At 40.3% G+C, this 15,830-nt stretch overlaps 1 protein-coding gene across 4 annotated transcripts in view; it reads left to right on the forward strand.

Moving 5' to 3' along the window:
- The window catches only part of MPP7 (MAGUK p55 scaffold protein 7), a 223,151-nt gene that overhangs the window by 87,065 nt on the left and 120,256 nt on the right, over positions 1-15,830 (forward strand). The window contains exon 3 of one of the 4 annotated variants that reach the window (XM_074358453.1): positions 3,428-3,546. The exons of the other annotated variants lie outside the window; for them this stretch is intronic. Coding sequence (XP_074214554.1) covers positions 3,428-3,546 — 119 coding nt within the window. The remainder of the gene's footprint in view (positions 1-3,427; positions 3,547-15,830) is intronic. 4 annotated transcript variants of the gene reach the window in all.

Here is a 15,830-nt window from a genome sequence, read left to right on the forward strand (position 1 = left end):
TATACATATATTCATTTTCATACTCTTTCCCACTGTAAGCTACTACAAGATATTGAATATAGTTCCCTGTGCTCTACAGTATGAACTTGCTTATCTATTCTGTATATACCAGTCAGTATCTGCAAATCTCAAACTCCCAATTTATCCCTTTCTACCCCTTTCCCCCCTGATAACTGTAAGTTTGTTTTCCATGTCTGTGAGTCTGTTTCTGTTTTATATATAAGTTCATTTGTCATCTTTTTTAGATTCCACATATGAGTGATATCATACGGTATTTTTCTTTCTCTGTCTGGCTTAACTCACTTCGAATGACAGTCTCCAGGTCCATCCATGTTTCTGAAGATGGCATTTTATCATTTTTTATGGCTGAGTAGTATTCCATTGCATAAATTACCACAGCTTCTTTATAGATTTAGGTAACATTTTTAAAGATGCACCTTGCTCTCTCCACTCTCCTTACTTGCTCTCTTGAGTCTCAAGGACCAAAGCCATTTAGATTTCATAGTATTCTTCATGATTGGAACCCCAGGAACTGAATATAGGAATGTTTTAATGCACATGTTAAGCACAGACTCAGTTTCAGACGTGGACTGAAGCGGTTTCTAGGGCCTGGATAATTGATTTGAGTGTAAGTGTTGTCTGTGTTACCTACATTGAGACTCTGTACAGCTCTGATGTAGTGGCTCTTTTAACCATCTTTTAAGTTTCTGACTGACCCTGTTGCCTTTCTTCTGTGGTTCCCACATGTGGGAGGTGAAGAGAAGTGACTGCTGTCACTGGTGTACGCAGCTAGGGTGGCATGCAAATTAGGATTGCATAAAGCTAGAAAAAACCCAGAAAACTCAGGTTTATGAGTGTTGGCTAACAGAGAAATGATCACTACTTATGAATTAAACCTAATTTCTGCTCAGTTTTAAACTGAGACTGCTCTAAAAGAAGAAAGTCTATTAAAAAAAAAAAGAATTAAACCTAGTATTGTTTATTCCCATGAAAAGCTAAGCTGTGCTTGGGTAAAGTGAACACTCTGCGTATATAAAAGGCTGGAGTGGTTTCATTTCTGAATGTGGTTATGTGTCCAGTTGGCAGGTGCCACTGAGCTGTCGTGTTCACTTTGAACCACGTGATGGTGCAGTCGTTGGAAGAGATATATTAAGGAAGGAAGAATATCTTTTTTTTTTTTTTTAATTTTATCAAATGCCTGCCCTGAGCCAGCTGCAGTACTGAGTGCTGTCATGTTCCATGTTCCACTGAATTCTTACAGCAACTCTTATTTACCAGAATTTCTTCCTTTGTCTCAGCTTTATTTTGAGATAATTGTAGAGTCACATGTTGTAAGAAATAGTACAGAGAGATCCTGTGTCCCTTTGCCCAGTTTCCCCTGTGGTGACATCTTGTGTAACTGTAGTAACGTGTGTGTCACAGCTAGGAAGTCATGGTCCATCCCATCTGTTGACCTTTTTCAAATTTCATCAGTTTTTATATGTGCTTGTGTGTGTGTGTTTAGTTCTATGTACTTGTATCCCTTGTGTAGGTTACCATCTTTTTCAACATGTGAGGAAAATCGGGCTCAGATAAGTTACGTGGAATGCTTACAGTGTAGACCTGGGATCTGAACCTTGGACTGCTTGAATCAGACTTCTGCTTTTTTAGTAATAATACGGATGAACAATAGTAGTAATCAATAATACAATGGCTGAAACTCAAGTTACATGTGAAACATTGAGTACTTACCACATCCCAAGACTGTTCAGGAGTATTAACTCGTCTAATTCCCCCAACAACGTACCACATAAATTACATTGCAGCATCATTCAGCTCTAATCATATTCCCAAGGAATAGGGAATTGCTTTTTTTTTTTTTTTTTTTTACTACTTTTGAAATCAGTAATAAAACAGTGAAATCCTACCTTTTTACGTAATTTCACATTTTGAACCTCTGACCTTTACCGCTGATCTTGGCGGCTGAGATTACTTTATATGAGTGTGTGTATGTATGCATGTATTGATATAAACTGAGACCTGTGTTATGATACATTGAGTTAGATTGAGATAAGTTAGAAATATTTTCACTGAATTGTAAATAAGAGCTAGTTTAGGCAGAATGCCAGATTGTTAGGGGAATAAATATAACCCACCAAGGATACTTAAGAATGTAATTCGGAGAAAATTTTTGTTTTTCTAGAATATGTAGATCTTTCTGGCCAAGTGCAGCCCCGGGAATGTTTGAGTTTAATTGAATCTCTCAGATTACATACCTAACTTTCCAAGTGGCACCAATGCATTTGGTTGCGATGATCCAGGATATCGTAATGCTCTAGGAAAGTGGTAGACACACTGATCAGAAGTCTGTAACTTACGAGCCTTTGCTGGTTCAGTATTTTGTAAAGCTGCCCCTGCAATGAACAGCAGCGTTTATTCAGACCAGGAGTAACAACAGGCCCGTGTGTTGTAAGTCCCAGGAGGTCTTGGTGTTTTTGTAGACAGCAGGCAGAAATAAAAGGAATTTTGTCCTTTTTACCTCATGTAATCCCACTGGAAAAGGAAACATGTGCTCTGAGCTGATACCGACCTCTGCCAGGTCACCTCCCTGAAGAGTCCCGGGCAAGCACTGTTGCAACATTTCTTGGACAGGAGTCTGACGGCCCCCGAACGAGATGGATGGTTTGTGCCGTCTGCTCCCGGGAACACGGTGCTACTGTCTGCTCCGAGGGACTTTCTAGTAGTAAACGCGTTACCTGCATCTGTCGCCTTGACTCTTTCCAAGAGTGTCACGTACCCCAAGTGAGAGTGACATTTAAACTGAATTCTGCATAGTTTGTTGTTGTTTATAAACAAAACAGAAATGGGTGGCTCCAGATAATGCTGCACCGAGGATGGTTTATTCTGGCTTGTTTGCGAGAACTTGATTTTGGACATTGGATAACCCAAACGTTTTTAAAGCTATATATTATTAGGAACTGTTTGCAAACCGTAAAACCTTTTTAATGGACCATGCTATCAATTTTCTGCTCTTCTTAAGAAGTTTTTCCTATTCATGACTCACTTCACTCTTTGGCTAACATTGAGGGAAATGTAATAACAATTAAGGAAAGGAATGTATGCGTTTTCTTCTTTTTATTTTTTATTTGAAAGCTTGTACACATTTCCTGTCTCAGGTCATGTACACTTGGAGGACTGTAGAATGTTGACCATTACAAAAAGTTTAAAAAACAAGCCTGTCAATGCATCTGTCTTTGGAATTTAAAAATCCAAAAGCTTCCTTGGCTACTTTGTAGAGAAGTGTTTTGCTTGATGGCCCAGAATACAGATCCAGTGGAAAAAAAAAAAAAAAAAAAAGACACGTTCCAGCTGTCATTTACACACACCTTAAGTGAAATTAATGAGATCACGCTAAGATTATGCTTTGTGTTTTATTTTCATTTTATAGGTCTGTATGAGCTGTTGGCGGCTCTGCCAGCCCAGCTGCAGCCACATGTGGATAGCCAGGAAGACCTGACCTTCCTCTGGGATATGTTTGGTGCAAAAAGCCTGCATTCACTAGTGAAGGTAAACCACGCTGATGTCAGAGTCTCTTTGCAGAAAGGCATATGGAAAAATATTTTGAGCGCCATCTAGTAAACCCGAGATCAAATTGTTGCTCTCCGAAAACAAAACAGCCTTGTTCCATTTCACTGACGGGCGTGGAAGTTGTTAAAAAAAGACCCTACCGAAAATACGGGGATGATTTCCCTTGATGGTGGGGAGCTGGCTGTGCATACTGATGGGGCACGCATGTGCCCTGGTTTAGAAAAAGACTATGAAATAGTAGCAGGAAGGTTTAGATTCCTGATGGTCAATGTTCACGAGCTGGCGTTTAACTTAAATAAACAAATGTTCGCAGGAAAAAATGAGAAGGAGTAGGTTTTCTGAGGTTAAGGACAGCAACAGTTCGGTAGCCACGTTATTTAAAATAATTTCCTTTAACAAAGTCAACTGAAATCCGAGCACGCTTTTTCTTTCCTTGGCACAGCACCACTGAAATGGTATTTTGTGTCTAGATACACTGACGCTATAAATGCGAATGAAAAACAGTTTTTGGAGACTGTTTCAGTGAAGTGTCATGCCATGGAAATGATCAGCCACCAGAAATCAGATCTTGCCACACATCAACCCTGGGAGTGATCCGAACTCTTAAAATAGTCAAACGAGAACAAGAAACTTCACTGGAAAATATGCTGCTCTCACTTCTGGAAATACGAATTGCGTTTTTTCTTGTTTAACTGAAGCTGACAGAAATTGAGGCTTTCACTTGAGTCTGTGGGAGATAGAAACTTACGATGTCTTAGAAGGATCTGGACCAATGCTTCATTCAGCTGAGTTTGTTACGGTTGTCTCTTGTGATCAGAGGCTTCTTGATGATGGATAGTATTTAGAAATGAGCAACTTCGGAGGTACAGTTGCTCCACCGGATAGGAGAATTCCTAATGCATTTTTTTCCTTGTTGCCATTTTGCCTGAGATTTGCATGCCTCAAGTAATGGCGATTCTCAAGGAGTGAAGGTGTTGATCGGTGGCATTTTCGTAGCAATACAGCCAAAGATGACAGCGTTTATTGGTTTATTTAGTTTTTCTGTAATTGCCGAGACACCTTTGTGTTCTGAATAATTTTAGGTAGTTTAGTCTCTCTCTCTCAGGATGTGTTATAAATTGTCTTGGGATGTTAACTGATGAAGTTTATGTCTTACTGAGGCAGTCATGAAAATATTCCTGTATTGAATGTTTGGGATTAGATAGCTATGGATTTGTTTAGATTGATTTGATCCCTTGATAGAAGAAATCAAATACACTTCAACTGGCGTCATCACTCCTTAACTGTTAAGTAAACATGGTACCCAAACAATGGATGCATGTGTGTTTTTATTTAGAAGGTGGCTACTATCTCGGTTTCCTTTCCTATAAAATGGAAATTACAGCTCCTGTTCACAAGGTTGCTGTGAGCTTCAAATAAAATAGTGAGGATGTTCTTTGATACTCACGTAAGTTAGGCAAATATAAGTAGGCATTACTACATAATAAGAAAAAAGGTTAATTATCATAGCATGTGAAGGACAAAAAAGTATGGTCAGAGATGGTTATTTTTATTAAAGAATAAAACTAGTGTGTGAAAAAATTCTTAGCTACCCTAGCTGTTTTCAACATTGGTTGTTATTCAAAGTATGTGTCAATACATAGGAAACAAATTTATGGTTATCAAAGGGGAAAGGAGGGGAGGGGTAAATTGGAGTTGGGATCAGCAGATATAGACTTCTCTATATAAAAGAGATTAACAACAAGGTCCTGCTGTAGAGCACAGGGCACAACATTCAATAGCTTGGAATAACCTGTAATGAAAAAGAATATATGTATGTGTAACTGAATCACTATGCTGTACGCCAGAAACTAACACAACACTGTAAATCAGCTGTACTTCAATTAAAAACCAAAGACAAAGTATTTGTCAATAATAAGTGGTTAGGAGAGCATACCGTTATTGACACTCGGTTTTATAAAAACAGTGAAGCAAATAAAGAGATGTTGCCAGTGTTTTAAACAGCACAATAATGTGTGTGCTGTTTCAAATGTTTGTCAGTAGTTGCCATAAAATATATTTTTTAAATCAGTTTTATTTCAGTAATTGCCATAAAACGTATTTTTGAAATTATTTTTATGATGTACCTCTTAGTACGTTCTCAGTTTCTTAACAGTCCCTCCCCCCCCCCCCCCCCGGCTCCCAGCCTCTATCACGCGCAGACCTCCGGTGTGTCCTCTGACTGACCCGTTCTGCTCGTTTTCAAGTAGGAAAACCGAGCATCCCTCCAGGAGGCGGGTCTCAGGGGATCGCAGTTGCAACAGCTGGAGCAGCCCGCTTCACTGTCTTCCAAGTGCCTCTCCTGGAGGCTGGAGGGGAGGAGGCTCCGGCTTCTGTACATAAATCTTGGGAGAGCAAGAGGAATTTGTTTGCGAAGACCTGTTTTAGAGTGAATCAGAATGTGTTTCGATGTTACGCTCTTTGGCCAACAGTTGACGCTGTTGGTCTGTGGTTTTAGAACTGGGTGAACGCAAAACTTGGTTTTATTCCAGCACAGAGTTTTCACAGTGGTCACCTTCTTTTAGGTGAAAAAGGAAGTGGTGGTTAAATCACCACACAGTTGTACAGACAACAGGCTGCAATGATGGAAAAGACACTCAGAAGAGGCAGTCTGGGTCTGTGACAGGCACGGCACGCCACCTGAGGGCTTTGAGCCCCACTCTGGCGGAAGGACTGGAGGTTATGAGCTTGTCGTTGGAAAGGAACTAAGATGATCCCATAGGGTATTAGCTACGGATTTTTTTTTTTTAAGAAAAATTTCTAAATAGGAAAGTTGAATAATAAAACCTGTAAGCACGAGGTCTTAGAGTATCAGAAGAAAGACGGTGCTGCTCAGAGATCTGGGAAATATCACATGTAAGATGGGAAATACAACACATGACGTGTAGCAAGACAAGAATATGTTTTCACATGATCTAACAAATGGGATGCAGCCACACTTGGACCCATGTTTTGCAAAAATATACAGAATATAGTTTGTGTCTGAACATCATTTCTCGGTTTATCTCCTATCCTTGTGTTTTCTCCTATTGAGTTTCGTTTATTTAAATTTTATTCAGTTGTGTGTATTTTTGTAATCTGGTTAAATTCATTTCAGAACAAGGTGTAGCCTAAAGACTTGCTTAACTCTTTTATTTATTTTCAAGGAGATTGGTAGTTCTCTTTCCTCAAGAGAAATTTTTGCTTTTATTTCACAACTGTGCTGGATTTCGAGGATAGGAATATCAGATTTTTTAGTGCCTTTGAAATAGTTGCCTGTGTTTTTTTCTGCCCTTTGAAATAGTTGTATCTGTATATGGGGTCGGGGGGCAGGAGAAAAAAAGGTAGTAATCTGAGTTTTAGCCTTGCTGGGATTCTGAAGTATCTCAACAAAACACAAACTGATTATTTTCAAGAAAATTCTCCCATTATGATTGAATTACTGTATTTCTGTGATTTCAGTATTAAAGGAGTCATGATGAAACTCAGCTGGATCCTTAAGACATTTAGTTACGTAGTTTTGACTTTGGATGCTTGACTGCTTTATTCATACGGTCTTTGTTGAGTTCTTGCTATGTGCCAGACACCGTGTAGGACACCAGGGCTCACCTTTCCAGCAGAGCAGGCACAGTCCCTTGTCTCACAGTCTCCAGTCTCCCAGAGGGGTTGTAGATGAGGGGGTGGGCAGGTACAGTAGTCCATGACTGGTCACTTTTTATGAGAGGCACAAGGTGGCTCCCCAGCGCTGGCCTCAGAGAAGGGGCTCACGGGGGATTTGGTCTTTTAAGCTGAAATGTGCATGTTGACTCAAAGTTGCTCAGGTAAGAATTTATGGAGGAGGTGGGGGAGGTCAGGCCGAAGGAATAACACACACCAACACCTGGAGGCAAGTGTGAACCTTGTGTCTTCAGGATGGAGGCTGACAGATGCTCTTGGCTGAGTCAGTAAGTGAGGAGGTGTGGGCAGTGAGGCAAAGTGTGGCGAGAAAGATCAGCAGAGGCCAATTCTTGGATGGTTTTGAGTCTATCCTGACCATGGGAGCCACGGCATTGAAAGTTTTAGAGAAGATTTGCTTTTTAGAAGTAAATTAGCTTAACATGGAGCTCGGCCAGGACGTGCGATTTCCAAGTCAGAGATGACGGTGGCACGCTGCAGAGAGGGAGGCTGACGTCCAGCCTGTCCTCACTAGCACATGTGGTTTGTTAAAATATTGAAACTCCTCCCCATAAATCATTGTCAAATAACTGTTGGCCTCAGTTCCTGGACACCCGCCTCTTCCCCACTCACCCCCTAATCCAACCACTAAATGGTTTAGGCCAGACCAGTAGGGGTCAGCAGGGGGCTTCAGGAGACCCATATAAGCCCTAAGGTACCAGTCTTCCTTACATGTTTTGACTGTCTCCTCAGTATAAAGGTGATTTTAGTTTTCTCTATGTTCACTTGATATTTGGGGGATAAACAAATAAAGCTGCCTCTTACATAGCTGGATACTGAAGTGAAGATCTTGAACTGAAGATAATTAAGTTCTAGATTGCAGATAATGGATTTGGGAGTAGGGTTGCCAGATAAAATACAGGCTATTCAGTTTAATTTAAATTTAAGATAACAATGAATAATTTTTTTTTTTTAGCAGGAATATGAACCGAACAGGATTTGTATTTTGATTTGTGAAATCTGGCAACTCTCTTTGAAAGTCATAAATATTTAGATGGTAACTTTTTTTTTTGATAACAGCTTTATTGGGATGTAATTCACCTACCATACAATTTACCCTTGTGAAGTATGCATGCAGTGGTTTTTAGTATATTTACAGGACTGTGCAACCATCACCACAGGCAACTGTGGAGTGTTTTCATCATCTTAGAAAACCTGTGCTATGAAGCTACCATCCCCCAGCCTCTGCATGCTCCCTGCCCTCCCCACCCAAGCCCTGACCAACCCCTAATCTGCTCTCTGCCTCCATATATTTGCCCATTCTGGACATTTTGTATAAATAGAATCCTATAATATGTGGGTTTTTTGGGGTGACTGGCTTCTGTAACTTAGTTTAATGTTTTCAGGGTTCATCCACATCATAGCACATATCAGTACTTTGTTCCTTTTTTACAGCTGAATAGTATTCCATTGTGTGTCTCTATTGCATTTTGATTATCTGTTCATCTTTCCTTGGATATTTGGGTTGTTTGCATCTAGTGGCTGTTACAAACCATGCTGCTAAGAACGTTCCTGTGTAAGTTTCTTTGTGGATATGCTTTCAGTTCTTGGCGTAGATACCGAGGAGGGGAGTTGCTGAGTCAAATGGTAACTCCATGTTTAACTTTTTGGAGAACTGCCAGACAGTTTTCCCAAGTGGCGGCACCATTTTACATTCCCGCCAGCAGCCTATGAGTGTTCTGACTTCTGGACATCCTCACCAACGCTTGTTTTTGTCTGCCTGTTTGACCCTTCCCACTGGGTGTGAGGTGGTTGTGATTGTGGCCGTCCCACCCACAGTGCGTGAGACTTCCTGTTCCAGCCCAGCACCCCCGCCAGCATTTGGTGTGGTTAGGTTTTTGGATGATAGCCATCCTAATAGAGACGTGATGGTATCTCATTACTATCTTAATTTGCTGTTCTCTTACGTGGTGTGACGCTAAGCGTCTTTCTATATACTTATTTGTCATCCGCATATTTTCTCTGTTGAGGTGTCTAGTCAGATCTTTTGCCTATTTCTAACTGAGTTTTTCCCCTTATTGTTGAGTGTTTTAAAAAAATATGTATTTTTATTGGAATATAGTCAGTTTACAATGTGTCAGTTTCTGGTGTACAGCACAGTGCATCAGTCATATAGGAACATACATATATTCATTTTCATATTCTTTTTCACCATAAGTTACTACAAGATACTGAATATAGTTCCCTGTGCTGTACAGGATGAACTTGTTTATCTATTTTGTATATATTAGTATCTGAAAATCTCGAACTCCCAATTTATCCCTCCCCATCCTATTCCCCCTGGTAACCATAAGTTTGTTTTCTGTATCTGTTTCTTATTGTTGAGTTTTAACAGTTCTTTGTCTTTCTCTTCCTGACATACACCTTCAATGCTATAATTTCCCTCTGATCACTACTTGTGAAGCATCCCACAAATTTTGATCACTTATATTATCATTTAGTTTAAAGACTTTTAAAATTTTCTCTTGAGACTTAATTGACCCACGTGTAATTTAGAATTGTTGCTTAATTCCCAAATATATGGAGATTTTCCTGCTGTCTTTCTGTTACTGATTTCTGTTTTAACTCCATCTGATCTGAGAGCAAATGCTGTATGATTTCCACTCTTTTAAATTTGTTCAAACGTGTTACAGCTCAGGATGTGCTCTGTCTAGTTCTGTGTGAGACTAAAAGAATGCGTGTACTTCTATCATTAGATGAAGTCTTAGATCCAGTTGGTTGATGGTACTGGTTGGTGCAGCTATATCCTTACTGATTTTCTGGCTGCTGGTTCTATCAGTTACCAATAGAAGAGTGTTTAAGTTTCTGAGTATAATAGTGGTTTTGTTCATTTCTCCTTGTAGTTTTATCAGTTTTGCATCATGTATTTTGACACTCTGTTGTTAGGCTCTTAACACATTAAAGATTGTTTTCTTGGAGAATTGGCCCCTTTTTCATCATGGCATGCCCTCCTTGATCGCTGGTAATTTTCCTATTTGCTCCTCTGCTTTGTCTGAAATTGGTGTCCACTTTCTCCATTAGAGCCATTAACCTATTAGTCCTACGTACTTTAAATCCCCTATTTCACAGTTCCAAACTCTGTGTCAGAGCTGAGTCTGGTTCTGATGTTTGCTTTATCTCTCCAGCTTTCTCTTGGTTGGTGTTAGCATGGTTTATCTTTCTCCATTCCTTTACTTTTAACCAATCTGTGTCTTTCTATTTAAAGTGAGTTTCTTGTAGACAGTAGATTCTTCCTTTTTTATCTACTGTCATGATCTTTGTCTTTTAGTGGATAGATTTAGACCATTCACAATTAGTGATTGTTGATATAGTTGGGTTAATATTTACCATTACCACTAATTTTTATTCATTACACTTGTACTTTTTATGTTTTTATCACCCTCTTCTCTTCCTTTTCGGCTTTTAGTTGAACGTTTTATTTGATTCCATTTATTCTTTTCTAACATATCAAAGTTTTTCAGTGCTTGCCCTAGAGTTTGCTACATACATTTACAACTAATCTAGGTCTGTTTTGAAATAACATTATACGATTTCACAGGTAGTTGGAGGTACTTTATAACAGAATGTTCTTAACTCCTTTTTCCCCATCCCTTATAACATTGCTGTCATTCATTTCACTTATCCATATACTATAATCACCCAAAACATTGCTGCTATTATTACTTTGAACAAAGAGTTATCAGATCAATTAAGAATAAGAAAAATAAAAATTTTGTCCTACCTTTATTTATTCCTTGTCTCTTGCTCTTCATTTCTTGTGTTTCTGAATGCCTGACCTATGTCACTTTCCTTGACTCTTGAACTCCTTTTAACACTTGTTGCAAGGTACTGGATGCAAATTTCTTAAATTTGTTTGTTTTACTTTTTTTGTTTGTTTTTGTTTTTTGGGGGGTAATTAGGTTTGTTTATTTATGTATTTATGTATCTATCTATCTATCTATCTATCTATCTATCTATTAATGGAGGTACTGGGGATTGAACCCAGGACCTCATGCATGCTAAGCCTGTACTCTAACCACAGAGCTATCCCCCCCTCCTTTACTTTCAAAGTACAGTTTCATTGGATACAGAATGCTATGATGGTATTTTTTTTTCTTTCAACACTTTAAATATTTCACTCCATTTTCTTCTTGCTTGCATCATTTCTGATGAGGTGTGTGATATAATGTCCTTGTCTTCTATAGATAAGGTGCTGTTGTCACTTGGACTACCTTCAAGATACTGCCTATTTTGGGATGTTGCAGTTTGAATGTGGTATACCAAGATGTAGATTTGGGGGCATTTATTCTGTTTGGTGTTTTCTGAGCTTCCTGGATCTATGGTTTGGTGTTCTGTCATTAGTTTTGAAGAATTCTCACCCTTTATATCCTTGAATATTTCTTCTTTCTCTCTTTGTTCTCCTTCTGGAGTTCCAATTTTGTGTATCTTACATCTTGAATTGTCCCATAGTTCTTGGATATTCTGTTCCTTTTTTTCCTTTCTTTCTTTTAAATTTATTCTGTTTCTCTTTGCATTTCAGTTTGGGGAACTTCCATGAACATATTTTCAACCTCACTGATTCTTTCCTTGGCTGTGTTCGATCTCCTGATTAGCAGATCAAAAGCATTCTTCATTTCTGTTACAGTGTTCTTCTTTTCTAGCATTTCACTTTGATTCTCTCTCAGAGTTTCCATCTCTCTGCTTACGTTATCCATCTGTTCTTGCATGTTGTCCACTTTTTCCATTAGAGCCATTAACCTATTAATCACACGTATTTTAAATTCCCTATTTCATAGTTCCAAAATCTGTGTCAGAGCTGAGTCTGGTTCTGATGCTTGCTTTATCTCTTCAGACCATGTTTTATTGCCTTTTATCATGCTTTGTGATTTTCTGTTGAAAGTTGGACATGATGTATTGGGTAATAGGTACTGAGGTAATTAGGCTTTTCATGTGAGTTTTTATGTTGACCTGGCTAGGAGCTGGGCTGTGTTTAATGTTTGCTGTAAGTATCAGTGCCAGAAACTACAGTTTCCTTAATGTCTCCGCTCTCCCTTGTCCCCTTTGTCTTTCTTTAAGAGTTCTGAGAGTCTGTGTCTTGGTGGCTCTCTGTTACAATCCACTGTTATTTTGCCGGAGCCCTGTTGATGGGGGTGTGTTGCTGGGGAGAGGAATTATTCTGTAATCTTTTGATTAAATGTCAGTTCCTGGGCTCTGATGACCTTCAGAAGCATTTCTTAGCCTTAATTTTTTTTTTCTTTCTCTCCATTTTGAGCCAGGAAAGCTAGAGTAGGCTGGAGTCATCTTACTGCCCTTTCAACAGGTCAAGTAAAGCTCTGGTAGATAAAGCAGCCTCCCTTAAGTGGGGAGGGATGTCTTTGTTATGGAGAAATCTTTTGGCCTGTGTATTTCAAAATGCATATTTTCCTTCTTCCCCTGCTTGAAACACCCTCCTGTCTTCACCAGGAGAACGAGGTGAGGCTCCTGGGAGAAATGGAAGGGCCTCCTTCAAGACTGGGTTGGGTCCCCAGAGTTTTTAACCCTCAAACTCATCCACATTTGCCCACTATCAGTTTGTCAAAATTACCACTTCAGGGTTCCTCCAAGCTTCTGGCTCCAGCAGATTCTGCTCCTGCTAAGCTGATCTCGGCTGTGATGCCCTGTGTCTCCATCTCTCCTGATTTCAGGGTGGCGATTTGTCCTGTGACTTCCACTCTCTATACATGTCTGAGCTGAAACCCAGTCTCCCTTTGCCCACTATTTGATTTGGCTGTCATTTTTTTCCTGATTTGTAAGAATTCTCTATGTACTTTGGATAATAGCTCCTTACCAAGTTACATTTGTGATTGGAAATATTCAGTTTCTCTTCTTAAAGGTGTCCTGAAGTTTTGTTTTTAATGAGACACATGACGTCGTGGGCAGGTTAGCTGACGATTAGGAAGCAAGGTGTGAGGGGGGACTTAGCAGGCGTTTATTTCCAATCTCCATATTAATATGCATTCATGAAGTTTTTAATGCTCACGAATTTAGGCAGAATTTAAAAAGTGAAAATCTTAATCCTGAGTCGGAAAAGTGAGCCTTGAGTGGGATGCTCAGAAAGCAACCTGTGAATGAGAATATACTTTAAAAATGTTATATTTCCAACCTGGAAACTTCAGGAAATGAAAAAACAGTTCAAAGGTAAGCTTGATCTTAATCTTTCAATAATTCCAGTTTTCTTAATCATTAGCACCCTGAGACTTGCTTGGAAAGTAGTTATTTCCTGGATAATCGATGCAGTCAAGCCATAAAGAGAGGGAGAGATAATTTTATTGAGCTGTGACTTTATAATCACACAGGCACTCCAGATTCTTCTTTCAATCTAGAAGCAACGAAAAGCATCATTTTGGGGGAAAAGGTGATATTTACACAGTAGTAAATCAGATTCAAGGCTGCAAGGCTATTTTACAAGACACTTGCTGGTCCAGGGCTCTTTAGAAACAAATTGTGCTGTTTGGGGAGCAGAGAGGTGGTGTTAGGTTCAGAGAGGAGACCCACTGGGGAGGTTCTGTTACCTGCGTCTGCAGTACCATTTGCCTTGGGTGGGAGGAAAAGGAAAAGACAGCCAGACACTGTGAATGATGCATGGCCACCTGGTCTGACAGAGTGAGCTGGATGTCAGCAGCTGGTAACGCTCCTTGGCCAATCAAAAGTAATTGTTCGCCAGCTCCGTTGGAGGAGCCAGACGAACTTATTTCTTAACGTTACATTTTACATTTTTTTCAGGCACGGAAACATGTAAAGTCTGCCGAAGATACGAATTCCTGAGACCCTGAGTAAATCGTTGCCTTTGTAATTCACACTCTCAAAACAGAGGCCATATGTAGCCCTTCTTAGAGATCTGCTTGGGACTGGGGATGGGGGAGTAGGAGCCGGGATTGTGGGACCTTGAGGGGGCCGTGTCCCATCGCTGGGGTCTGTGTTTAATATAACGGAACAGTGTCTTTTGAACGTTACTGTGAGATTTAGATATTTACTTGAATATTAGCTTCAGAAAAGCCATCTTAAATCTGCATTCATTCATAATGTACTAACAGAGATAGAACATTTACTCTACCAGAATGGTTCATTTACTCTACCAAAATGGACGTGGTGAGGACCCTACCTGACAGGAAACACCTGAATTAAGAACAATTCGTTTATTAGAGTGGGTGGAGTCAGGAAGTCAAATTACCCTCTCACTTCTCTTGTGGAGGTGATTTCCTGTTACTCTCCAGCTCCAGAGAATAGGAATTCCAGTAGGAAACACCAGCTTCTCTCGATCTGATACCTGACAGTGCGGTTGCTGGGCCACAGAGATGTGCATGTCCCTGGTAGTTAGGTTTTTCAAAATTCTTCTACAGGTGATGGGACATGTCCAGTTGGGGATGGTGGGCTTAGTGCTTTGTGTGTTTGCAGTTGTAGGTCCCTGGACCTTCTCTCTTTAGCACCCCAGCTTCTGGACTGTGCTATCTGGGGGTCCCTTAAGGCTAAGGCAGACATTAGTTCCCATCCCATTGCCGGGATGGTGTTGGACCATGAGCGTGGTCCTGACGTTTTGAACTGGCTCTCTAAGTACACTGACCACAGAGAGCTGTGGACCCAGAGAGAGAAAGGGAGTGGCCTGTTGCCCAGGGACTTGATGGACTGTGACGTGGCAGGGTCATGTAGAGGCTGGGCCCGCACATCTCTGGGTTGTGTCAAGACGTGTATGGGAACGTACGTTCTGCTCACAGAAGGCTCAAGGTTGTCGTGGAATTTTACATAATAGATTTTAACATGCTTCGGTGGGCTAGCTTGGAGGCCTTGCTGCCATTTAAAATAGTTTTTCTAGAGTGTGTGTCCCCAAATCTAAAAAGATGAGAATCACATAAACCTTTGGTGTAAACTCCATGATTTGGGGGGAGGGACTGCATAACAGCCCCTGCAGTTCAGTCTGGCACATTAGGCACTTGGCTGGTAGTCATGAAATGAATGAGTGATTTCCATAAAGGGAGGGAGGAGGTAGAGGTACTTCTAGAGGGAGGAATCTTGTAACCTCTGGGGCAACTTTGATAATTCAGATCACGTCGGGACCTTTTGCTGCTTCCCTTTCTTTTCCCTTTTCTCTCACTCTTGTGATCATGTCATTCTCATTGTGTCTGTCTAGTCCCCTGGTGGGTAGCTCGCTAATGATGGATAGTTGGGCGTGTTGAGGCATGTTCTCTGTGTCCTGGTCCCCATGCCCACCCTTCTTGCGAGCACACACCTGCAGGGGTGGTTCAGAGCTGGGAGTGTGGAGCCTCATTGCTGGGACTCAGATTTGGCTGTGCCAAGAATATTGTGCCAACAGTAAGATGAAGATAAGACTCATATTATTTTAGTTCACAGTGCTCCTTTTCCTTACATATTAAATGGAAGCAATAGGAGTACCTACCTTGTATGCTTCTTATGGGAGTGAATGAATTAACATACGGAACATGCTTTGCATGGTCTGGCACACAAAAAAGTCATTGTTACCATTATCACCTGCCACCTCCATTTCTTTCTCTTTGTTA

Source organism: Camelus bactrianus, chromosome 35 (genome assembly GCF_048773025.1).
Source record: "Camelus bactrianus isolate YW-2024 breed Bactrian camel chromosome 35, ASM4877302v1, whole genome shotgun sequence".
NCBI lineage: Eukaryota > Metazoa > Chordata > Mammalia > Artiodactyla > Camelidae > Camelus > Camelus bactrianus.